Here is a 26,289-nt window from a genome sequence, read left to right on the forward strand (position 1 = left end):
CGTAGGCTGAAAATGGCTGGGTTCATGAGAGAAGGGCTTATGTAAAGGGATGGCCAGCAGAAGCCGCATCCCCCCCCCTCCTTAAATTCATTAAATGCTTGCAAAGTGAAGGCAGATTCTGCCAGGGTTTCTTAGCCAGCTCAACAGGTATGCTTATTTGGTGCACAGGCAAAATAATATTCTTAAAGCAGTAAGTTAATTTTTAAACAAATTTAATTTGTTAACTTATTTATTTATTTATTTATTTAAATAAATAAATGGATTTCATAAATTCTCTTCTCCCTGTGCAGAGACATGAAAAGGACTCACTTGCATGTTCTGTTAGCTGACAAGAGTTACACTGTCCTGATGCAAGCTGCTATTCTCAGAGTTTGGGAATGCAGAGCTAGATGGGCCATTGGTTTGGCCCTTGCCTTCACGCTAAGTCTTCTCACTCTCTTATGAGCAAGCACACAGAAATGCAGACTCTACAAGCAAAAGTTGGTTTGCTCACAATGGGAGTGAGGTAGGAAGTCTTCAGGCGTGTGTGGTCCCTCCCCTTCCCCCTTCTCTCTCACATTCACAAAAATGGAACAAACCACAGTGGTTGTGATATTTAATGTTTAAAATCTGTACAAAGTGAGCCTCTGTTGCCTGTAAACCAAGATTAAGCTGTGGTTTTGAGTCCCGTTTTAGAGGTGTTTGTTATTTCATTTGTCTGGGACACCACGACAAATTGTGGTTTGCTCAGTCTCTTCATGAGCTTGGGAGACTGTGAGTCCGAAGTTTTCCTGGCTTGTACTCATCCCAACCAACCTGTTTGTTAATGCCTAATGCAGCCATTTGTGTTGGATTCCACGTGTTCTTCCACATGTGGAAGGGCTGTTCTGCACTTTGCTGTGTGAAATTATTGCACAAGAAATGGGAAACTGAATCTGAAGAGGTTCTTCAGCTTGTGCAAATGAGCAGTTATGGAATCTACTTATTATAGCACTGATGGTACAAGCGGTCTCAGTAGAGTACTAGTCTTTGCTCATTTCACATTCATTGGATGAAATTAGAGTTACAAGCAAAAACACCCTGTTGGCCTTTCTCCCTTTACAGAGCAAACTTAAAAACTTTACAGAACGGTTTTCATTTTCCTGTGATGATGGGGGAGGGAAGGACTCAACTGCCCACTGAAGAGTTTACTTTTTTTTTGCATCCTGAAGTAACAAAAGGAAATGAACCGGGTTCCTTCCTGCTTCTTCCAGAAGGGCCCTCTTTTCATAATGGGGGTTTGATAGGATGACATTCCGTGTGTGTGTGTCTAAGCATTGGACTGAGTGGAGTCTGAACCTGATCTTTGTGTGCACTTGGAGTGTAACTTTCAAAAGTCTGCGCTCCCGTGAGATCGGAAATGTGTTGGTACAGTACTTGTCGTTGAGAAATCCATCTTTGATGAGCAATAGTTTACCATGTTATGTAATGGCAAAGTTATGCTCATTAGCTCTCGGAAGTCCAGTTCAAAAATATTTGTACTCGGTATTGTTTTAGAAAACTGCTGTCTCCTTTGAAAATGACTGTTTGGAATAAATAAGTGGCTGTTTGCTCCGTTGCTTAAGAACATGGAGATTTAGGCTGCTTATATTTCTAATATTAGTGATTGCAGTCTGTACCTGCCAGGTTTGCCTTTTGTCAGTTACGGACGATGCACCTTAAGATCACCAGACAGTCACATGTGTGCTTTGTCAGCAGAAATGTGAATCTTGAAAGGTCAAATTACATGTGGCAGACCCATGCAAGAAAAAGCCCGGCTGTCACTGACTTAATGTGGTCAAGTGGCACTCTTAGGACACACACGGGGACATGCAGAAATAGGCAAATGAATTTAATCTGCATAAAACAGCCAAATTGCTTCAGTGCACATCTTTTCCTTAACCCAGGGAACAGCCCAGCCCAGCCCTGGGGATCCCATCAGTCTTCCATATGGTTTGTCGTTTTGAATATGGATCAAAACTGCTGCTTTATTTAGAACAGCTTCATGAATGTAAAAGGAAAGGGGGGAAGATGTCACCGCTGGGCTTCTTGGCAACGCATGTCTCAGCCTGAAAGGGGGGAAGTGACCTTGAGACAGACACCTGTGACTTCCGGATGCAGGTGCTTCCCTGTTGCTTTCTGAGGGTCACCACTGGTGGCAGGAAATGGCAAAAAGGTACGGCAAAATGCAAATAGTCAGCTAAATGTAGAAGGAGAAAACGGACCGGTCAGTACAACACTTGACGGAACCTATAATTGATAGCTTAGAAAAGAAAGGGGTGGGAGGGAAATGTGCAGTTCCTCTTAAATGTCCTCGCTACCAGATGGATAAATACACAGAGGTGGCTTGTTTTTGATTCTGATTTAGTGTCCTGGCTGTGAGCGGAGAATCAAGAAGTCCCTGGTTAGAAACTCTCCTCTGCCATGAGCTTACCAGGTGGTCTTAGGTTAGGCATTATTCTGTCTGGCTGACACCCATATACGCACACCCCAAAACTGCGATATGGGGTTATAATGATACTGACTTGCTTTACTGAACAGCTGGATTTGAGTCCAGTAGCACCTTAGAGACCCAACAAGATTTTGGGGATATACACTTTGACTCTCGAAAACTCATACCCCCAAAATCTTGGTGGTTGCAAGGTTGCTAGTGGACTCGAGACTTGAATCTAGCTGTTCCACTGCAGACCAACCCACGGCTGCACTCTGAAACGTGTTCAGCGAGTAGCCCAGATAACTGGACAGTCACACTAGCCATAATAACCACTTTTTAAATTCTTGTAATGGATTCTCAAACAAGAAGAGGAAAAGAAAAACAGATCATGTCCATATAAATTTAACAGCTTAATGTGCCATATGTATGTTGGCAGGAAATGTCATCAAGTCTCAACTTGCCTGCCTCTGCAGAGTGACCCGGGACTTCCTTGGTAGTCTCCTATCCAAGTAGTACTCGGGGCTGATCCTGTGTAGCTCCTGAGGATGAGTAGTCTGGGTCTTCCAGGTCTGAGCCCTCCATCCATCCATCCATCCATCCATCCATCCATCCATCCATTCATCCATCCATATCTGTCTTCATCTATCATATAAATAGAGAGAGAGAGAGAGAGTGCTCCGCCATGCCCTATAGAAATCAAATGGCTTCATATCATCCTTCACTTTATTATCCCACAAATTAACAGATAGCCATAACCACTTTTATTAAGCTATGACTGTGTAACTTTTGAACCTTTGTATATTTACATAGCTTGGGGAGGGGGAGGAAGCACTTGGCCTTCCGAAGTTATAGCAGCACATTTTGGGATGAGTCCTTGGTTTGTGAATAACGTCTTCAGTTTCAGATAACGAGCAACTTGCTGTATTTATCTCCCCCCCCCCCCCCGGTGCTCAAGTTTGTGGTGGGGGAGGACGTCATGTCTCAGTCTGGTGAAAAAGCAAAAGTAAGTGGAAAGAAAATTTAGGAAGGAATGATGTTCTGCACATTGGAATTTCATGAGCTGTGGTCCTCGATGGGGCAGGAAGGTGCAATATAAATGCTGCATGTAAATAGGAGTGTAAAAAGCTACCCAATAGCAAGTCAGACTGTTTAGCTCAATATTGTCTACTCTGACAGGAAATGGCTTTCAGGCAGAGGATAGCTTTTCAGGAAATACATAAACTGTGGAAATACCAAAAGCTCTTTTGACATACAACATTTATGCTCTGCCAATTCACCGTCCCTGCCCATTTTGTACCCCCACCCGGTTATCCGTAATGGTACTTCCAGCTGACTGTGGGAGATGGTTGCTTCACTTTTGATATCTGTTTGTCCATTAAAAATTTATAAATAGTACCCTGCATTATTTTTTAAAAAGTCCCTTAAAAGTCAAGAAGTAATCCTTGCTGCTTAGCAAGCAGACTTCTATTCCATGTGCAGAGTACTAGTACTCCTTGATACTGCTAGCTTTCTCCCCTTTCAGTGTCTCCCCTGGGAATAGCATATCAAGAGTACCTACTAAGAATGTTGCTTAGTTAATGAACTAGCTAACTTGTTAACACATTTAAAATATTTATATCCTGCCTCTCCATTTAAAATGCCTAAGGTGTCTTTAGCTTTTTCAATAGTTTCATTATTTTCTTAGGAATCACAAAACTGAAAGTTTGTTGACTTTTTTGTTCCTGTGAGTTTTATGTGGGGGCTGCAGGATATCTTAAATGTCTCCTAGAGAATGTGCTCCCCATACTATTTGCAATATAGGACCTGATCCTTTAGCAGCTTTGGCTTGAGAAGAAACTCGACCTTCGTCAGTCATCTTCTGCTGCCCAGAGCTAAGTAAACAATGTACCTTTGCTAGAGGCAGCAGGAAAGGAAGTGTGATTAATCCAAGCCTCATGAAGGGCAGGGAAGATGTGTGTATCTCCCACTGAGAGACAGACATTTGCTTGATACAGAACACGGACCTCTCCCATTTGCAGGAGATCCAGAAGCGGAGGGATAAGATGTGCAATTCACTCTCTCCTGTTGTGGCTGCCTTTGAATATCGAAAACAGTCCTTTGTTTTGAGGTCTCTGTTAAGGCCATGTTCTGTTTCATGTGTTTTGAGCATCTGTGTGCTTTTTTTGGCTCAGTGGGCTTCATTTTTGGTTTATGTTTCCCCCCACCCCCTTGCTTCCCCAGTTCTCTGATTCTGCAGGATATGTTGGCTTTGCTAACCTCCCCAACCAAGTCCACAGGAAGTCTGTAAAGAAGGGCTTTGAGTTCACCCTAATGGTGGTTGGTAAGTTTATCTTTTTTGCTTTTTATAACTAGTTGGACTGTTTGCTGTCATTGGTGATTAAATGTGCATCTGTCAGTAGTGTCTGTGGATAGATATCAGCTCATTTTGGTGCAGATCTGCCCCTGAAAATGATGTGGGAGCTTGATCGGTCCACCGCTCCCCTTTGGCTAGTTCGTCCCTGCATCTGCTTATCGGTGAGCAAGAAGTGGAGTGCTACGTTGTTGTCTCACTAAAGAGGCCCGACATCCCTGCAGTTGAGGCTGAACAGATAGAATCAGAGAATCACAGAGTTGGGAGGGGTCCTACAGACCATCTAGTCCAGCCCCCTGCTCAATGAAGGATCAGCCGAGAGCATCCCTGCCAAGTGTTGGCCCAGCCGCTGCTTAAAGACTGCCAGTGAGGGGGAGCTCACCACCTCCCTAGGGAGTGGATTCCACTGTTGCACAACTTTGACTGTAAATGTTTTTTCCTAATATCCAGCTGGTACCTTCCCGCCCTTAATTTAAACCAATTCTTGTGAGTCCTGTCCTCTGTTGCCAATAGGAAAAGCTCCCTGCTGTTTTAAGAGCATCTTTTCTCCCAGGTATCAGTCCTTCCTCACCCCTTTTTGGAGATTTTTCTCTCCCTGCATCCCCCTTTGATTTTAAATTTTGAGCCGCTTTTGTACAGGCATAAATTCTCCCATTGTCAGGGCCGGATTAAGGCCAGCTGATGCCCTCAGCCCAGCCCAACAGTGGTGCCCCTCGGCCCTTCCACTGCTTAACTGGCGAGACATTAAGACACAATAAGGGCTGAAGGTGAAACAAGAGATTAAAGATTCAGTTGTCTTCCAGGCCAGACCCCACAACTATATTAAATATAAACTTTTAAAAGAAATGATTTATTTAACACTAAATAACAGTAAGCAATATAAGCAACCCCCACCCCCCGTGGTGCCCCCCCCTCTTTGGTTCCTTAAGCACGTGTTTATTTTGCTTAATGGTTGATCTAGGCCTGCCCCTTGCACTCTTTGCTAGTTTCCCTTTGGGGGGAGGTTACGGTGGGTTGCTTCTGGCTTTGAGCAACTTATGATCGCCTTAGGACTCTTTCCTGCCACGCGTCTCGCTCTTAAAAAATTTTTTTTGTCTTTGTATCCATTGTTGGAGTATGCAGTTGGACAGATTCATACTATAGTGGTGCAGTAAATAAAAAGAGCCAAATCCTGTGTCTACAGATTTTTAAGGAAGATCATGTGTATGGACAGAGCGGAGAAGAAAAAGATGTCAGTGACCAGGAACAAACAGACCTGAAATATGTCACTCAGATCTCCTAACTATTACCAAGAATTAGGCAGCACCCAATGGCTCATAACTTCTTTTCCATCACCTTCCTTTGTAGAGCTGACCACCATACAACAGTTTTACATTTAATGGATAGTCCAGACCAGGATTTGCCAACTTGCTTTTACCAGGTGTAATATTGCTGCATTATTTTTTTCAAAAATGGAAGGGAGTGGAATTGTGTATCTGTGGGGTGTGCCTGGTAACCTAGAATTTGGCATGGGGCTCAGAAATGGTATATGTAGATCAGAGCTAGGAGAGCTGTTGAAGATGCATATTCTCCACACGTTTAGCTTTCTGGGTTTAATCTCGACTAAGGGTTCCTGACTTCATTCAGCCTCCAGGTACATTTAGAATGTTAAGAAAGGTTAAGAACCATCTACAAAATGCCTGCCATTGGAGGGCAGGATCCATTCTTTGCTTTGGGGAAGAGATGCTGCTTGGTTTCAGTTTCCAGATGAAGGGGAGGGTTTGCTCCCTGCACAGGCACAGTTTCAGTTCAGAGACATAAGACAGGGTATTTCCAGGGCATTTCCAGGGCTATCTTTGGGCTGGAACACCCTGGAATGGCGTTCTGGCTGGCTTCTGAGCTGACTCCGCCCCTTGCCCCCCCTCTTCAAAAGCAAAGAAGCAGCAGTGGCAATGAGCACCAGAGCGCGTGCTTGTCTCGTTGCTGCCTGCTGCTCTAAAAGGCAAGGTAAGTCGGCGCTGTGGGGTGGGGGGAAGGCCCTGGCGCCCTCCTTCCCCTCTGCAGTGCGGCCTGGCAGCCCTCGAGGACCTGCTGCAGCTGGTGCTGCCGAGGGAGGGGGGCGGGCGTTGGGTGGTGGGTGGGAAGGCCCGGGCTTCCTCTTTCCCCTCTGCAGCCTGCCCCCCCCCCCACGCCCCCCTCTGCTGGAGCCATTTGACTTTGGCAGCAGCACCAGCAGGCTTGGGAATAAGGGAGGAGACCTTGCCCAAATAGATTAACAGAAAAGTAAATCAATGAAAGTGTCAACTTTAATATCAGACTGATATTCCTATATAGTAAGATTCCTATATAGGATTGGTTCCCGAGGAAAGACCAGAGGTCTGAAACACTTAAATATCCAGAAAAAGTGTTGAAAGAGAGATACAGATTGATTGAATTTGGAGCAGACTGCTTTTGAGAATACAAGACTGTTAGAGGGAGGTAGACTGAGAGAGTCTGGAGCAGACTGCTGTGTGAAATCTTATCGACCTTTGTATTTTTTCTATGAAGGAATAAGTGGTTGTTTTTTATTACCAGACACTAAATGATGTTATGGCTCTAATCTAGTCTCTTTTGTTATTGTATTGTTCTGTGGGCATCTAGCACACATCTGTATAATTTTGCACATTAGACTGTTTTGGGATTGTGTGTTATTCTTGTGGATTGTTTCTATGGCTGAGCCAAGGACATCTGATGGTGATGTTCCTGCCTGGGATGAATTCCACGCTTTGCTAGTGAGTTTGATATTTACAAAGCTAGTTTGGTGTAGTGGTTAGGAGCACTGACTCTAATCTGGGAGAACCGGTTTTGGTTGCAGCTGCTGGTGTGACCTTGGTTCAGTCACAAGTTCTCTCAGAGCTGTTCCCTCAAGAGCAGTCCTTGAAAGAGCTCTCTCAGCCCCACCTACCTCACAGAGTGTCTGTTGTGGGGAGGGGAATGGAAAGGAGATTGTAAGCCGCTCTGAGACTCTTGAGTGAAGGGCGGGGTATAAATCCAGCCTCCTCTTCTTTGCTGGTCAGATGGTAAGAAGCAGCACAAAGCTTCCTGTCCCTCCTTTCCACTTTTGAGCTCTCTCTCTAAGTGGGCACCAGGCAGAATGTTGGGGGCACCATGTTGGGGAATCCCTGACCTAAAGAAGATGCTAACGGGAGAATGTTTCCTAATAATTAGGGATTGTGACGCAGTCTTTGTTTGATATTCTGCTTTTGGGAAGCCATGTCAGCGCCAGGTCCAGTGTGTTCCGTCTCCGTCGCTAAAACCTTCTCTGGCTCGCTTCCCTCTAGTCAGCTATGAGATGTTTCATCAGCCCTGGGAAAACTTCTGCAGAAGTTTTATCATGTAGGAAAGTTCCTTGCCTACATACAAGAGGAAGCTGGATCCTTCTGAGCGGAGAGGCCAGTTGTGAGATTCCCCCCCCAGCCAGGTGAACGTTGTGCTGGCATGGCAGTCCTTGAATTGGGTTGCATGCACCATGTGTTGTGTGAAACACGCATTGCTCTGGCCCGCCAGCTTTTTACTGCCGCGATCGTTCCCACTTTCCATTCCCCGCAGACCCACCTGCTGCTTGTTTCTCTTGAACATATCCCCAAAGCTCACACAACTTGTCTGTTTCCATCAAGCCATCTAGTCAGGCTGGCACTCACCAGAGGATTCTTATTTTATGTGCACTTGCAGATTGCAGGGCAGCTTTGGTCCTTCCCTCCCTCCTTGGTGCACAGTGGTGGGATGAGCAAATCTTCCCTGCTTTCTTCCAAGCACACGTGAATTAAGATTCTGTCTGTTTTCTTTTTTTTTGCTGTATGCAGCTCCCGAGTGGTTCAAGGGGTCAGTCTGGTTTTCCAAAGTATCTTTTATAGCCAAAGCAATAGGGGGGCTGAGAACTCTGAAATACTGGGAAATTGTTGGGTCCAGAAGACTTAAAACATGAATTAATGCACAAAAAGGGCCATAGCTCAGTGCTAGATCTCATGCTTTGAACACATGAAGCTACACATAAGAGCCAGTTTGGTGTAGTGGTTAGGAAGCGAGGACATCTGGCGTTGATGTTCCTGGCTGGGACGAACTCCACGCTTTGTTAGTCAGTTTGGTGTCTGAGAAACCGGTTTGGTGTAGTGGTTAGGAGCACAGCCTCTAATCTGGGAGAACTGAGTTTGATGCCCTACTCTTCCACATGCAGCTGCTGGTGTGATCTTGGGTCAGTTACAAGTTCTTTCAGAGCTGTTCTCTCAAGGGTAGATCTCTCAGAGCTCTCAGCCCCACCTACCTCACAGGGTTGTCTGTTGTGGGGAGGAGAAGGGAAAGGAGATTGTAAACTGCTCGGAGACTCCTTTGGGTAGTGAAGGGCAGGGTATAAATGCAATCGCTTCTTCCTCTTCTTCTTATACCAAATCAGACTATGGGTCCATCAAGGTCAGTATTGTCTACTCAGACTGGCAGCAGCTCTCCAGAGTCTCAGGCAGAGGTCTTTCACATTGCCTTCTACCCGATCCTTTTAACCGGAGATACTGGGGATTGAACTTGGGACCTTCTGCATGCCAGGGAGATGCTCTGCCACTGAGCCACAGCCCTTTGCATGCAGAAGGTCCTGTAATGTCGGAGCACCTGCTTTGCATGATAATTCCCCAGCATCTCCAGGTAAAGGATCTTGGAAAGGGCTATTTTTGGGCATGAACGCACAGGAATGGAGTTCCGGCTGGCTTCCAAGTTGGCCACACCCAACAGGAATGCATTAGCATAATAGGCCACACCCAACAGCAGAAACTCATTAGGATTGGCTACATTAGGGGTGTGTGGTCTAACATGCAAAGGAGTTCCTGCTACAAAAAAGCCCTGGGTTTTGACAACAAACAAGGTAAACAGAATAAGAAGCAAAAGGTGGGTGTGGCTGGATGAGCACATGTCTGGTAACATGGGGGAGTGGCCTAATATGCTAATGAGCTGTGCTGTCAGGGGTGTGGCCTAATATGCTAATGAGTTTCTGTTATTGGGTGTGGCCTATTATGACTTGGATAACAGGTCTGGGAAAGGGTTACACTTTTGAGAGGAGCAAGAGGACTGATGAGAGACGGTCACTCAGTGGCTGGAGGGAATTTTTTCATGGTTTTGGTTCTTGGCTTATTCCTCACTACATCACACCTTCTTGGCTGTGGTTTGCTGTCCCTTATCCGTGCCCACGGTCTTGACCTGGACACCAGCAAGTTTATAGCTCTGGTCCTCATCACATGATTCTGAGGTCATATGGCTTCCTGTCACATGCTTGCAGCTCAGCATGTCCTGTGCTCAGTAGAAAGGTTCTAGAAAAGACCCCTGGTCCAGCTGGACCAATGTTCAGCACAAAGGCTGCAAGAAAGGCCAGCAGCTTAGTAGTACCCCCTCGTTATGACTGCCACCTTAAAAACAAAAAGGACCAATGTTATGTGACTTTTGTAGGAGATGTGTGTGTTGACTTTAAAGGAGTGAATTTACTTTTTCGCCTGTTGATGTCATCTGCTCTGACAATTTCCCCCAGTGTTTGGCTTGATGCATGAATGTGCCTGTCCAGTTAACGTAAGGCTTGTCAAAAGAACGTTGAGGTTTATTTGAAGAAAATCTTGCTTAATTTTGTCCTTCCACTTGCTTACCGAGAATGGGTGGTTTAAATGTAGAATTTTTGTGTCGCACAGCATTAAGGGTTGTTTTCCTCCTTTTCTTTTCCAGTCTGTTTTAGTAAAGCCTCTGATGCTGTTATCTTATAAATTAGGGTAGGTGTTAGGAGGAAAAACTGCTGTGTGATGAACTGCAACATACACGAAAAAGGGGTAAATTTTAACTGAATAATTTTGTATGCAGGTGAATCTGGCTTGGGGAAATCCACTTTAATAAACAGTTTGTTCCTGACCGACCTCTATCCTGAACGTTACATTCCTGGAGCTGCAGGTAAGCTGTGCTGTTCTGGACCACTTCTGACTTCACTTTCCTTACCTGCTTCTGTTTCCCCAAAGGGCGATTCCTATATTTTGGCAATGATGGACCTTTTCAGTAAATAGCATTCTAGCTTGAGATCTGGTTTGGTGTAGTGGTTTGGAGCGCGGACTCTAATCTGGGAGAATTTGGTTTGAGTCCCAACCCCCCCCCCTCCACATGCAGCTGCTGGTGTTACCTTGGGTCAGTTACAAGTTCTTTCAGAGCTGTTCTCTCAAGAGCAGTTCTCTCAGAGCTCTCTCAGTCCCACCTACCTCACAGGGTGTCTGTTGCGGGGAGGGGAAGGGAAAGGAGGTTGTAAACTGCTCTGAGGCTCCTTCAGGTAGTGAATGGCGGGGTATAAATCCAATCGCTTTTTGTTCTTCTAGCTTGTATCTTATTGTATTTTGTTTTATAAGGGGTCTGTTTCAGATTATTGTTTGTCCACATCAGTAGCTTCTGGCTGTCTTCTGTTTTGTGCTCCCCTAGATGACTACATTATTTCTGATGCTTTCCTTTGAATGGTTCAGCTAGGTAAACATCACCTTAGCAGCATCAGAGAATTTGTCACGTGTTCTGGCCTCTTCCCCCATTCATTATTCCACTCGAGTAGCTGCATATGTTATTCCGCATTAAGCGTGTCTTTATGTGGGGCTGTTATGTAGTTTTCCTCCTGAATTTTCTTTCTTTTTTAAAAATTTCAACTTTAGCAGCTTCTGTGTGTTTTGTTTTAAATCTAGAAGGCTCTTGGTTGCTGGTTGCTTGAGTAAAAATGGGCTGTTGTTGTTTTTGGCTTGACAGACAAGAAAGAATTACCCCTTCAACATCTTCTTTCCCAAAAATTCCCTACAGAAAAGATCGAGCGAACGGTTCAAATTGAAGCTTCCACCGTAGAGATAGAAGAGCGAGGGGTAAAGCTTCGCCTGACGGTAGTAGACACACCAGGATACGGAGATGCTATTAATAGCCAAGACTGGTATGTTTTTTTAGCTGAAACGCTGAATCTTCCCAATTTATCCCCATTGACCAGCATTTTGAGGGCGGGAAGGGCAGAATGTAACTCGGATTAATAATAGTAAGCTTGTCGTAATAGTCACATAGGTATCTATTATAGATTTTTTTGGTGTGTGTGCAAAGCACGCTGTTAGCTAGGACATGGTGTTCTTCTCTCTGTTTTTAGACCTGCAGAGAAGAAGAGATCAATTCTTGGTTTAGGTATCTATACAGTTGCTTGCAGCAGGCCAGACATTGGGTGGTTTAGCACACACTGAGAAGTCAGATCAGGTTCCTCTAAGGGCAGTGCTTTTTTCCTGCAGGGCAAGAAGCCTTCAATTGATGCAAGAGGCTCTTTTTCCAATGGAAGAGCTTCTTACAGTGGTGGAAAATGCTGCCGTTAGCAGAATGGATGCATAATGTGAAACTTATCTACGTTATGGCTTCTTGCCTTTAGAGTTAACTCCTTAGAAAAGACCGGTCATAATGATGCTGGGACAGTGGAATGACAACTGGCAGAATTCCCTTTTCAACGGCAACCCCTCCTGCGCATGCACACTGCCACTTTGGGTGTGTGCGGGACCTTGGATGTCCTTGCAAGAGCTCTTTGGATTCCAGATGTATCTTAACTGTATATAAAAAAGAAAAACACTGCAAGTACCAATAAATTTACCAGTTCCAATGTGAACAACATTTATAAAGGATCACACTTTGTTTGAGGCATTCACAAAGTCCGTCAAACGAAGCGCTCAATATACAGTTACTATTGTTGATTTTACAGCAGAAATAAGTTTTTCGTAGAAAGCATGCAGCTGTGCAATGCGACAACTGACAGATTCGGAGCTTGGAAGACCATTTCATATTAGAAATCCTTCCTCAAGGTTGCCTTATAATGAGGAGCTAGTGCTCTTATCAGTACTTCACGTGCAGAAAGCTATTCATCAGTTTTGTAGGCATGTCAGCTCTCCTACTTTATCTGGCCTTAAGCAGCAATGCCCAAGTTTTTAAGCATCATTATTTTTTCTGATAGCAAACTTGATGGTCGAGTGCCTAATGGGAAGCCCACAGACAAGGTGAAGGTTTCTGTGTAATTTCCACCTATGTGGAAAAATATTTGGAGATTTTTCAAAAGCCTGGAAACCCCCCTCTCCCCTCGAATGAGGATCGAGCATGCCCCATGCCCCCTGGGAGGCACGAAATGTTGAGCATCAGTTTTTTTAAAAAGAGAGCGGAAAAGAGAGGAGGATGGGGAACTTGGCTTGCTCAACCCCCAAGTGCTCTATTGTATTTAGGAGGGAGGGGAATTGGGCTGGAGAGGGAAGCTTTCCAGTTGTTTGTTTTTCCTAGCTGCAGTTCCTTGCGGGCTCCCCAACTGGTTGTAAATAATTTCAGTAATCAAGTAGCGGGAGATCCTGTTTTCCTTTGTGCATGGATAGTCATCATGATCAGACTAGGAGCCACTAGGCTTTGACTGATGTTGGATTGAAAGGCACGATTCAGCTAGGAGTTACGTGTCATACTTTTCTGGCCCACACACTGTTAATACTAATTTACAGTAATGTGGATTCCCTGCAGGTATTGTTCCAATTGTTCTGTGCTGGAGCTCATTCTTCGTATTCCGTAAACTTGAACTTCCTTGTGTTGGATCTCAGAGTCCTTAAACTGGACTATTGTGTTGCAAGAAGGACTTCCTGTTGATTGTGTTCCTCTGTGTTTATTTTTTTGGAAATGTTTCTTGAAGTCCTCTGTGTTTGAATCCCCACCCATTCTTTCCTGGGTTGGAGGGAGGCTGAGAGAAAGCAAGTTGGTTCTGCTGTGTTCCTTTGCACTGCTGTTGGTTGCTCCATCTAGGAATACAAAGGACTATATAGAATTTGAAATCCTTTCCCTTTTAATTTGGAACCTCCACCCAGTAGCGGAGCAAAGTTCAAGTCCAGTGGCACCTGTAAGACCAACAAAGGGCCCGGTCACACGGAGCATTAGACACGCTAGAGAGACGGAAGATAGGCGGATTTTCCGGGCACGATCTCACCGCCACATCTGGGAAGCGTAGAGCTGCTGTGGCGCACCCGAGGCTTCCCGCCGAAGATGTGGGGTAAAAAACTAGTACCTCGAAGGTACTAGTTTCCGGAAACTGCGGGGCAAGGGCGGGCGTCTGATCGCGTTTCCGGTGGTAGTTCCGGCGCCCACCCATGTCCCCTCGCAAAAAGGTTTGTTTTTTTCCAAGTCTCCACGGATGCGCACAAGCACCCAACAGAGCATGTGCACATTTCAGGGTTGTTTTTTTTTAAATACAACCCCGTTTGCTGCGCCGCCCCGCTTCTTTGCCGCGTCGTGTGATCGGCACCTCCCCCCTAACCACGGGAGCTCGACGGGACCTCAACCCGATGCCTGATCGCGCAGTCGCGCGTTAGTTTGCTCCGGGGCAAACAGCCACCCCCCCCCCCCGGATTTTCCTGCCCGTGTGGCCGAGGCCAATGTTTTATTCTGGGTTTAGGTTTTTCTTGTGCGTGCACAGTTCTTCAGATACACTGAAACAGAAGTCACCAACCATTACACATTGCTGGAGGGTGGGGAGGGTGTTACCAGGAAGGTTCAATTAGACTCAAGATGCATAAGTAATTGAGCAGTAAATATAGCTAAGACTGGATGAAGGCGATCGGTAAGACACATGAACAGCAGCAAATTAGTATACAGCATAATAAAAGTTTGCAGCATATGTGAGAACTGAATGATGTTAGCATGTGTAGTGAGATAAGAAGCCAATATAGCCCCGGGGGTTCCATTGTCCTGAGCAGTGTTCCCTCTAAGCTGAGTTCGTGTGAGCTAGCTCACAGTTTTTTAGCCTCTGGCTCACACATTTTTGTCTCAACTCAGAAAGGATGGCTCCAGAGCAAAGTAATTTATGCAGTAGCCAAATTGCTTGCTCACAACTTTAATGCCAGTAGCTCACAAAGTAGAATTTTTGCTCACAAGACTCCACAGCTTAGAGGGAACATTGGTCCTGAGTGCTGTAATAATTTGTAACTCAGCAATCTCTCGTTCTAGTCTGTTTCTAAAACTCCTTTACAACAAAACAACTGCTTTGAGTTCCCCCGTTGAATGTCCTGGGAGGTTGAAGCGTTCTACCACAGGTTTCTCAGCTTTGTGATTCTTGATGCTAGATTTGTGTCCATTTATCCTTTGGCATAGGGTTCCCCTGTGTAGAGATCCAAAGGGATTTATTGGCATTCAATGGCATATACAGTGTTAGAAGCAAATGAATGAGCCTGAGATGGTGTAGTTGATAGGTCCAGTGATTATGTTGTCTGGGTGTATGCGGCAGCAAAGTTGGCATCTGGGTTTATTGCAAGCTCTTGGTGCCAATGTCCATGTTCAAATTTAGATGTTGTGTTATTGTGGGTAAGGAGTTGTTTAAGATTGGGAGGCTGTCTGTGTTCAAGAAAAGGTGAAAGAGAACCGTAATTATCCAATAGAGGTTATAAATTGCCAATGAGGCGTTGAATTGTTTTGAGTTGAAAGGTGTATGTGACCACTAGTGATGTTCTGATATTATTTCCTTTGGGCCTATCTTGCAACACATTTTCTCTGGGTGCCGTGCTGTTAATCTGTTTGTCAGGTGAATATTTTAGGCCCAAAAAGGTTTGTTGTAGATCCAGTAGCATTTGTGTGTGAAACCATCACATTGGTTAATCCACACAAAATGTGTCATGCGCTTGCAACGCTGTTTCTAATACTTTTGTTCTGCAGTGGCTCTGTATCTTGTAAGAGCTTGCTATGCCGGCTGTCTCCATCTTCTTCAGACCCAGCAGCCACGTGCAATGATAACTTGCATTGTGGGATTTGCTTTTCATTGTCATGGATGTGCCGTGACTCAGTGTTAAGAGGGCATGTCTGCATGCAGAAGGTCCCAGGTTCACTCCCCAGCATCTCCAGCTGAAGGGTCTTTGACCTTTCTCTGCCTGAAATTCTGTAAAGGCACTATCAGTCAGAGTAACTGAGCTAGATGCTCTGCGAGTACGAGGCAGCTTCATATGTTAAGATTTTTAGTTTGTTTCCCCCCCCGTGCTCTAATGCACGGCATCTGCTTTGTATGTGGAAAGTCCTAAGCTCATTCCCCAGTAAAAAGGTAAAGGTTCCCTTGCTTGAAAGCCAGTCAGGTCCAACTCTAGGGTTGTGGTGCTCATCTCCGTTTCAAAGCCGAAGGGCCAGCGCTGTCCGAAGACGTTTCCGTGGTCATGTGGCCGGCATGACTAAACACCAAGGCACACGGAACGCTGTTACCTTCCCACCGAAGTGGTCCCTATTTATCTACTTGCAGTTTCTTGCTTTCCGAGAACTGCTAGGTTGACAGGAGCTGGAACTAGAGACGGGAGCTCACTCCGTCATGCGGCACACTCGGGTCTCGAACTGCTGAACTACTGACCTTCCACAGCCTGCAGTTCAGCGTCTTAACCACTTGAGCCACCACAGCTCCTCATTCCCCAGTACCTCCAGTTAAAAAGATGGGACGATGCAAAAGGCTTCTGAGACCCTGAAGAGCTGCTGACAGTGTTGTCCAAACAACAATTACAAAATTGGGTAGGAAGGAGGTATCACTGAAGGAATGCCCAATGAAACAAAAGTCTCCAACCACTGGCAGAACATGGCAACAGAAGGGGGCAGGCAAGTCCCCAGGAGGTGTTCCTCAGAGAGCCAGTTTGGTGTAGTGGTTAAGAGCACGGACTCTAATCTGGGAGAACCGGGTTTGATTCCCCACTCCTCCACTTGCAGCCGGCTGGGTCAGTCACAGTTCTCTCAGAGCTGTTCTCTCAAGAGGAATTCTCTCAGAGCTCTCTCAGCCCCACCTACCTCACAGGATGTCTGTTGTGGGGCGGGGAAGGGGGTTGTAAACTGCTCTGAGACTCTGAGTGAAGGGCGGGGTATAAATCCAATCTCCTTCTTCTTTTGGTGCCATGAATGAGAAGGCCTTCTTCCAGGCTCCCTGTGTAGTGGGTGGGTGGGATTGTAAGGGAATAGGTCCTTCAGGTGTTTTAGTTCCCAGGCCATGTAGAACTTCAAACGACAACACCAGCACCTTGAATTGTGCCTGGAAACAGTTTGGGAGCCAATGTAGACCGTCTAAAATACTCCCTCTAAGCTGTGGAGTCTTGTGAGCACAAATTCTACTTTGTGAGCTACTGGCATCATCATCATCATTATCTTCATCATCTTCTTCTTCTTCTTCTTCTTCTTCATCATCATCATCATCATCATTAATAATAATAGTAATAGTAATAATAATAATATTTATTGCATTAGCAAAAAAGCCATAGCAACTGTACAGGATAAAATAAAATAAATTAAAAAAACCCACACACACACTTAAAAGGTCGACAGTTATCAGCAGTAAACTAATTAAACTCAGGGAGATTTGTTTTCTTAATCACCGCAGCTAGAAAGGAAGCCACTATAGCCGTGGTTTGATTGTCAGGGAAGTTATCAGACAATAGCACTGAAACTACCCAAGGAAGGAGGGGAAGCTTTTCTTTTCTCATAACGGGAATGATGTATCTCTCTCTTTCCTTATTCCACTTAGGACAGAAAAGCATTATATACTGGCATTAAAGTTGTGAGCAAGTGATTTGGCGACTGCATAAATTGGTTTGCTCTGGAGCCATCTCCCTGAGCGAAGACAAAAACCCCTGTGAGTTAGCTCACACTAACTCAGCTTAGAAGGAACACTGGCGAAGGCTGGAGTGGTAGGGGTCCCTATGACCTACTCTAGTTAACAGCCTGGCTGTTGCACTCTGCACCAACTCACATTTCTGAATGCTTCTCAAAGGCAGCTCCATGTACGTGAATAAATACACGTTGATCCTTCCATCCCATGTGGCTTGACCCCGGGATAATGTAAGCACCGAAAGAAAGCATTATATAAATTGTTAGTTTTCCAGAAAGCCTTTTTGCTGCTTATTACTCAGTTGGGGTCCTTTTAAAGTCTAGAAGCCATCTGCCTGTACTAAACCTGAATTGCCAACCTGTATATTGAAGCAGGAATATCTTTCCCTTCTCTCTCTGTCTTTCTGTCCCAGTGTGTTCTATTTCAGCTTTCTCGGCTGACAACCGTAGCCTCTTTAGATGGTGTTTCTGTGTTTTGACTGTTTCCGGTTTCAGCCCCCCCTTGCCCGAAAGTGATGCTTTAAAACAAAAATGCTGATGGCCTTGTTTGCTGTTGTAACGTACAGAACAGGATACGATGTCATTTAGCTAACGACAGTGTCGTGGCGGAAAGCAGGTGTTTCCCGGAATCTGGCACAAGGTACAATACATTACACTTTGCTAGGGGGAAAATGTAACAGTAATGAATTGCTTGAAAATTGCACAGAAGCTGCTGTAGAGGCTTCAGGCACAATGCCTCCCCCCCCCCCCCCATTACCACTGCCTAACAGTTCATTTGGATGTTCCTGTCCGTTTGTTTTTGCTGCTCTTACTTTGATTGGAAGATTCAGGAAAACCAAACCCATTGGCCTCAATCCAGTTACGTGGATGAAAGGAATGGTACAGCTGGAGCAATATAGTGGGTATGAGACTGAGAAACGACTTGGCACGTCTCCAGTTGGTGTCTCACCTGAGCCCTCAACTCACTAAATAGTTATGTGAAAGCCATGCACAGAAGATTTTTTTAAAATCATCTTTATTGATTTTAATCGGTGGCTCAAGTGGTTAAGATGCTGAACTGCAGGCTGTGGAAGGTCAGTAGTTCAGCAATTCGAGACCCGGGTGCCACATGATGGAGTGAGCTCCCATCTCTAGCTCCAGCTCCTGCCAACCTAGCAGTTCGAAAGCAAGAAATTGCAAGTAGATGAATAAGTACCACTTCGGTGGGAACGTAACAGCGTTCCGTGCGCCTTGGCGTTTAGTCATGCCGGTCACATGACCACGGAAACGTCTTCGGACAGCGCTGGCTCTTCGGCTTTGAAACGGAGATGAGCACCGCAACCCTAGAGTCGGATTCGACTGGCTTTCGAGCAAGGGAACCTTTACCTTTTACCTTTACCTTTACAGAACATAAAGCAAAGATACAGCGTAATTCAGTGCCTGCAACTACAAAAACCTTTGGTAGATGAAGATACAAACCTACAGGGTTAGCCATTTAAGAAAGAGAGGGTTGGGGGGGAGGATGTCGAGAGCTTGTAAGTAGGAGACAGCAGGGTACCAGGTTGACGCATTTTTTAAAAAGTTTAAATAAGTTATTCAGAATATCTTAAAGATTAATATGCAACTGAAATCAGGGGCTTTTTTGTTGGGACAAATGGGCAATCAGTTAGAAAAAACACATGGGAGTTTGTTTTTGCATACGACAACAGCGGCGAGGTTATTATATGCTCAGAAATTGAAATCTCCAATATTGTCCGCAATGGAAGAATGGCTAGTGAAGTCAGTGGCGTCTGCGGAGATGGCCAGGCTTACTTCTCTGATCAGGGAAAAGATATTCTCTACATTTATGGTTAGCTGGATACCCCTTATAGACTTCTTACACAAAACTTAAAAAAAATGAAGTGATAATTTATGGTTTTGAAGATTTAAGAGGAGGAAAAAATAGGTGATAGGTAAGGGAGAGGTTTTAGTAAGGTACTTATAGAGAGGGTGATTAGAGTAAATTAAGTTGTACCAGTCGTAGATGAAAATGAAAAGATGTTCCCTTACTTTCCTCATATTTCTCGTTTCTTTGTTTTTTATTTTGTTTTCTGTTTTTCATTTTATGTACGTTGCTTAAATTTTAATTTTAAAAAACGAGAAAGCCATGCTCTCTCAGTCTTACACCGCCACCTACAATTTTTTTTTTTGCCGTCAAGTTGCAGCCGACTTATGGCTACCCTTTAGGGTTTTCAGAGCAGGAGACTTCAGAGGTGGTTTGGCCTTGCCTGCCTCTGCCTTGCCACCCTGGACGTCCTGGGTGGTCTCCCATCCAAATACTAACATGGGCCAACCCTACTTGGCTTCTGAGATCTGACAAGATCGGGCTAGCCTGGGCTATCCAGGTCAGGGGTACAATACATCCACAATACCAGGATAATAATACTGGTCTACTTTGCAAGACTGCAGCAGAGGTGCTTTGAATAACAGAGAGGTGCTTTGAACAGTGTTGTATAAATGTTGCTAAGCAGAAAGCATATCATGCTGGAGTTTCACCTTCTGATCGCACTTAAATACCCCCTTTCCCTCCTTCATTGCCAAACTGTTTCATAATCCTTGCTGAATTAGGAGGTGAGGCAGAAGCTCTGCCCCTGGCACAGTTCAGTCTTTTGTGGGTTGCAACCACTGTCCTAAAAGAAGAAGAAGAGTTGGTTTTTATACCCCATTTTTCACTACCCGAAGGAGTCTCAGAGTGGCTTACAATCACCGCCCCTTCCTTTCCCCACAACAAGTCACCCTGTGAGGTAGGTGGGGTTCAGAGAGCTCTGAGAGAACTGTGACTGACCCAAGGTCACCCAGCAGCTGCATGTGGAGGAGTGGGGAATCAAACCCGGTTCTCCCAGATTAGAGTCCACCACTCTTAACTACTACACCACGCTGGCTGTCACCTAAAAGCTTTAGGTGAAAATACTGTCCAAATATCTGAGCTCTGATTAAGCACTGAAAAAATTCAACTAATCATAAATATAGAATGTAGTGAGGTTAATCACCCTAATGAGGATCCCCCCCCCAGATGTCTGTTTTGTTGCTTGTGAGCTTTAGAAAGCAGATGACTCAGGATTAGTCAGGGATTCGAAAGTCTCGTCACTTGGGTGGGAAGCTTCCTCCGCACTTGCACTGAATGGTTTTATTTTTATCTGTGTGGAAAGACTTATCTAGCCTTATAACAAATAAAGGGGGGGGAGTGATGGCTTGCAATCAATGCTCCTTCTAAGCTGTGGAGTCTTGTGAGCAAAAATTCCACCTTGTGAGCTACTGGCATTAAAGTTGTGAATGAGCAATTTGGCTACTACATAAATTAGTTTGCTCTGGAGCCATCCTCCCCAAGCTAAGACAAAAATGTGTGAGCTGGAGGCTAAAAAACTGTGAGCTAGCTCACACCAACTCAGTTTAGAGGGAACACTGTTGCAATCTGATGCTAAAAAACACAATAAAAGCATGCAATAGATTTTAATTATAGAGATTGGCGATATTAAAATTCCAGCAGCAGAAGCACCTCAGCACAACAGTGGAAATGGACTGAAGGCCTTGTAGTACCCGTGTTCACCTCATAGCAAACAAAAATGATAAAAACAAGAAATGCTATCACCAGAAGCCTAAAAAACCAATAAATGGGATCACAGTGTGAGCATGAATTGTTTTATAATAACACAAGAACGAGCTCCTTTGAAAATAGTGTAGTGGTTAAGTGTGCGGACTCTAATCTGGGAGAACCAGGTTTCATTCCCCACTCCTCCACTTGCAGCTGCTGGATGACCTTGGGCAAGCCATAGTTCTGACAAGAGCTGTCCTTGAAAAAAAGAGCAGTTTCTGTCAGAGTTCTCTCAGCCCCACCTACCACACAGGGTGTCTGTTGAGGGGAGGGGAAGGGAAAGGAGTTTGTAAGCCGCTCTGAGACTCTTGAGTGAAGGGCGGGGTATAAATCCCATCTCTTTTCTTCTTCTTCTCTTTTAATGGTTGTCATTTTTTCCATGTTAATGATGATTGTGAAATTTGTACGTAGTTTTACCAGAATAAAGTACAGTAGCCTGTTTATCACAGTGGTTGTTTTTTGTATTTAGGATGTCACCAGAAGCCTGGCAAACCAAAATAGTTATCTTCATCTGGTGCTTAAAATTAAAAAAAAGTAGGGTCCAGGTAGATAGATGCAAAGCAGGAATTCTGCAAGCCGGGTGCCATGACAGAAGACTTGTCTCTGGATGCTGTCCTTTTCACATTAACTGGTGGCTGCTAGTCATGGTGACTAAAGGGACCCTCCACATCTAGAGGCAGAATATCAGGGTTAACAGACACCTTCACGGAAAGGCTTTGTCCTCTATGCCCCGTCTGTTGGCCTTCCAGGTTGGCTGCTGCGGGACACAAGATGCTGGACTAGATGGATTGCCGGTTTGATCTGGCAGGGCTCTTCTTATATTCTTAGGATGGAAGCCTCATCATCTTTCCCCATTGAGATAATGAATCTGTCAAGTTCCTCCGCCTCCACCATTCGGTGTAGTGGTTAAGTGTGTGGACTCTAATCAGGGAGAACCAGGTTTGATTCCCCACTCCTCCACTTGCACCTGTCTGGATGACCTTGGGCAAGCCATAGTTCTGATAAGAGCTGTCCTTGAAGAAGAGCAGTTTCTGTCAAGAGCTCTCTCAGCCCCACCTACCTCACAGGGTGTCTGTTGTGGGGAGGGGAAGGGAAAGGAGTTTGTAAGCTGTTCTGAGACACCTTTGGGTAGTGAAGGGCGGGGTATAAATCCAATCTCCTCCTCCTCCTCCTCGGAACAAACCTAATTTTTAAAGAAACTGAAGAGGCACTACTTAAAAAGTAATCTAGTCTGCTTTTTTAATTTCATATTAAAATTCTCTTCAAATGGGCAGTACTTGTTTTTACCCAATTCAGTAATATAAATCTGTACCCTATAATCAATATACAGCTGGTTAGCTCTAAATTAAATTAGGGCAACTAAGATAACTTAAAAGAGCTTTTAAAAAAGGATTGAAAAAAAGGATTTAAAATGTTTCATAAGTTAAAAGTAAGGGGAAAAGAACTTAAAAAGCTGTTTAAAATGAGAACGAAAACCAATTAGAAGAGCAAGAATAAAAAAACTATTTAAAACAAGAGCTAAAACCAATTAAAATCAACTAAAAATTGCTCCTCCGTGGCAGAGCACAGCCTGTAAATGCCTAGTCACCCTTAGGATGGAAGCACGCTGTCTGACTGCAGGAACAGCACCAGCCCCCCCGCCCCCAGTACCCGGTGGTGTGAAGCCTGCAGATGCATCACACAAAGACCCAAATGCCAGCTAGCTGATCAATGTTCACACTTCCCTACTATCGTATTTTCTTTCTTCTTCCCAGTTCTAAAAACAGCAGCCCAATTGCTAATAAAACTTCCTGGATTACATCCTAAAAAGGATGAACTTCCCCATTGCCGTGACTTGACAAAACACTTGTGTGCTGATTTATTTGAGAGCAGATTGTCAATTAATAGGTTACATTTTGGTTGTGGCAAAGCAGGCAGCCTTGAACATTTGTGTGACAAACAGTGGCATGTGGATGGGGGTGGGATGGTCTAAAGCGCCGAGCCTATGGATTTGTGTAGGCTGGAGAAGCATCAGCCGGGAGTCGAGCAACCACATCTGAAGCATGACTATGTGCCATGCTTTGCCAGTAAATGCTGGTCCTCCTCTTCTACTATCCTGTGTTCTCCCAAACTCAGAAAACATGCTCTAGCTAAAAAGATCACGAAGCTAATTTTATAAGGCTAATTGCTTCTTATTGAGCCAGATAACATTTGGGGTGTGTTTCATTTTAAAATGTAAGCAGAATTTCTAAGTAACTGTCAAGATGTGTATCTAAAGGCAGTAGAATGCAGTATAAAGATAACATCCTGAGCATGTCGTATGTCAGCTTTTCTTCCCTTGAGGTGGGGGGGAAACCTGTTGAGCAAGTCAAATTCTTGCTGTCTTCTTGCTGTGCTATTGAGCATCTCTCTGAACTGAAGTCTGGCCTGCCCTGAAATCAACAATGGTTGGTTTAGAATCGGAGTAATTGTATGGGTGTTAGATGGAAAATGCGGTCAAGTTGCAGCTGACTTTTGGTGACCCTGTAGTGTTTCGGAGGTGCCTCTGCATAGCAACCCTGGACTTCCTTGGTGGTCTCCCGTCCAAGTACTAAGCAGGGCCTACCCTGCTTAGCTTCTGAAATCTGAGAAGCCTGGGCCATCCATGTCTGGGTAATCGTATGGGTAGGTCTTCATAGAACCTGCTATTCATTCTCTGTAGTGCTGTCAACTTAGGTGGCCCTTTCCAGAGTCACACAAGGAAAGAAGATAAGTCCCAAATTCAAGAACTTGGTACTTAAATTGAGGGATAGGGAGGAATGAGCAAATTAAAGCTTAATGAACTAATTAAGCTTTAAATTAAAGCTTTAATGAATTAAAAGCTTAATGAACACCAAGTCAGACCATTGGTCTCCCAGGGTCCGAACTGTTTGCTTGGTCTAGCAGCAGCAGATTCTCAGGCAGAGGGCTTTCACATCACCTACAACCTTTCACATCACCTACAACTTGGTCCTTTGAATGAGAGATGCCAGGGATTGAACCTGGGATTTTCTTTGTGCAAAAATCAGTTGATCTACCACTGAGCCACAGCCCCCCATCTAGGACAACTGCATCTGGGCACATTCATAGCCTTCGTTTCACTTGGGGTTGAAGGACTAAAGGGTTAAGCCAAAGGAGGTGGGTTTGGGGGAGAGATTTTAAAGGAAGAGAGGGACAGTGTTTCTTTACTGACCAAGAAGTGCTTCCTTCCTTGACCAGCACAATAAGGGGAAGCTACATTTCTCACAAATGCCTAAACTGAATACCTGACTTTCCTCACCAATTCCCTTTTCTCCCTCTTCCTTCCTGTACTGCAGTTTCAAGACGATTATCCATTACATCGACAATCAGTTTGAAAGGTATCTTCATGACGAGAGCGGCCTCAACAGGCGCCATATTGTAGACAACAGAGTCCACTGCTGTTTTTACTTCATATCCCCCTTTGGACATGGGTACGAAAAAGGAGGCTTTCGTTTTCTGGGTAGACATTCTTCACCCTGCAAAAAATGTGCTTGGTGACTTTGTGCCAGGAATTAAAACAGAGCTACTTTCCACATTGTTGGTTAGCCAACTCAATTAAAATCATCTTTTGGGATTAATGGCTGCTTTTTGTTTTGCTTTTTGATAATTTTTTTCTGCCTTTCAGAAGGGATTTAATATTAAACTTCTCAGGGGTGCATATTAAATTGACGATTAGCTGAAGTCTTTGTGTGGATGTGGGAAGCTGAATGACCACACAACAAATAATTCAAATCTTATATAGTACAGGTCTGTGACCTGATACTGTCCCATTTGGATTATTCTTACGGTGCTAGATGTACAAGATTGGATTCGAAGGGGCCCCTCTGCTCGAAAAAGGTGCTCTTTGCATCCAGGCAATATTTCATTGGGAAATTAACTTTTGATCATTTGTGTAGGTTGAAGCCTTTGGATGTGGAATTTATGAAAGCCCTTCATGGAAAAGTCAACATTGTTCCCGTAATCGCCAAGGCAGACACGTTGACACTGAAGGAGAGAGAGAGACTGAAGAGAAGGGTATGAAGAAGTCTTTTTTAAAAAAAAAGAAAGAAAGAAAATGACAAAACTCATTACTTGTTTCAATGGAAGCCAAGCTGATGTAGGTTGATTATCCTTTGTCAAGAATTAGAGAGCTTCTCTCTATCCATGGGCTACTGTTGTTGTTGTTCAGTCGCACAGTCGAGTCCGACTCTTCGCGCCCCCATGGACCAGCTCCCGCCAGGCCTTCCGGTCTTCCGCCGTCCTCTGAAGTTTGCTCAATTTCATGTTCGTTGCATCGATGACACTGTCCAACCATCTCATCCTCTGCCGTCCCCATCTTCTTTTACCTTCAGTCTTTCCCAGCATCAGGGTCTTCTCCAGTGAGTGCTCCCTTCTCATTGGGTGGCCAAAGTATTTGAGCTTCAGTTTCATTATCTGGCCTTCCAGGGAACAGTCAGGGTTGATTTCTTTTAGGATTGACTGATTTGATCTTCTTATCTAACCGTAAAGCTCTATTGCTATTTTTGGCAATGTACTATCAGCAGAGGATCTGACCCTTAGCATTTATATTTCTTGATTTCTTTTCTGAAAAGCTAACGAATGAGTCAACAGGGCGAGAGGAGAGCTCAAAGACTAGAGGCAGTTGATGTGAGAATAGGATAATTCAGCAGTGTATTTTATAAGTCCATATCCATAAAAACAAAAAAAAACAAAACAGATCTGATAAAGATGTCCTGACCCTACATCTGCTTCATCCTGTTATCGGTTAACTCAGCAAATACCTATCAGAGGTAGAATGTTTTAAGTTCTGGCTGCCCATGGTTGTTTGATGCAGACAAAAGATAGTCTTCTGTTACACAAAAGTCAGTAGGGGAGACATGTTGGTCTGCAGTGGAAGAGCCAGATTCAAGTCCAGTAGTGCCTTAGAGACCAACAAGATATTTGGGGTCGAAGTTTTTGAGACTCAATGCTCCTTTTGCCAGAATCCATTTCAAGGTGCTGGTGCTTACCTTTAAAGCCCTATATGGACAGGTGCCGGCATACCTTCAGGACCACCTCTCCCCTAGGGTTGCCGAGTCAATTTTTCTTACCGGCGGGGGAGCCTCGCCGGCGCCGTCTGTTGATGTGTGCGCGCTCGTGCCGCCAGCACGTCACCGGAAGTGACGCGTGACGTCGATCACGTTGAAGGCGTGGCCCCGATCGATCGGGGCCACGCCCCCAACGTGATTGATGCAGCCACGTTGTGCTTCGGGGGGCGGAGTTACCCCCAGGGCCCGGTTCCGTGGCGGCGGG

At 44.8% G+C, this 26,289-nt stretch overlaps 1 protein-coding gene across 1 annotated transcript in view; it reads left to right on the forward strand.

Annotated features, from left to right (window-relative positions):
* The first annotated feature begins 3,403 nt into the window (after positions 1 to 3,403).
* The window catches only part of LOC107115243 (septin-2), a 77,799-nt gene continuing 54,913 nt past the window's right edge, over positions 3,404 to 26,289 (forward strand). Inside the window, exons 1-6 of the mRNA XM_015416900.1 lie at positions 3,404 to 3,434; positions 4,652 to 4,751; positions 10,626 to 10,712; positions 11,589 to 11,712; positions 24,315 to 24,449; positions 24,915 to 25,032. Coding sequence (XP_015272386.1) covers positions 3,408 to 3,434; positions 4,652 to 4,751; positions 10,626 to 10,712; positions 11,589 to 11,712; positions 24,315 to 24,449; positions 24,915 to 25,032 — 591 coding nt within the window. The 5' untranslated portion in view covers positions 3,404 to 3,407. The remainder of the gene's footprint in view (positions 3,435 to 4,651; positions 4,752 to 10,625; positions 10,713 to 11,588; positions 11,713 to 24,314; positions 24,450 to 24,914; positions 25,033 to 26,289) is intronic.

The sequence above is a fragment of the Gekko japonicus genome, unplaced genomic scaffold, assembly GCF_001447785.1.
Source record: "Gekko japonicus isolate JY-2015 unplaced genomic scaffold, Gekko_japonicus_V1.1 scaffold316, whole genome shotgun sequence".
In the NCBI taxonomy this organism is placed as follows: Eukaryota; Metazoa; Chordata; class Lepidosauria; order Squamata; family Gekkonidae; genus Gekko; species Gekko japonicus.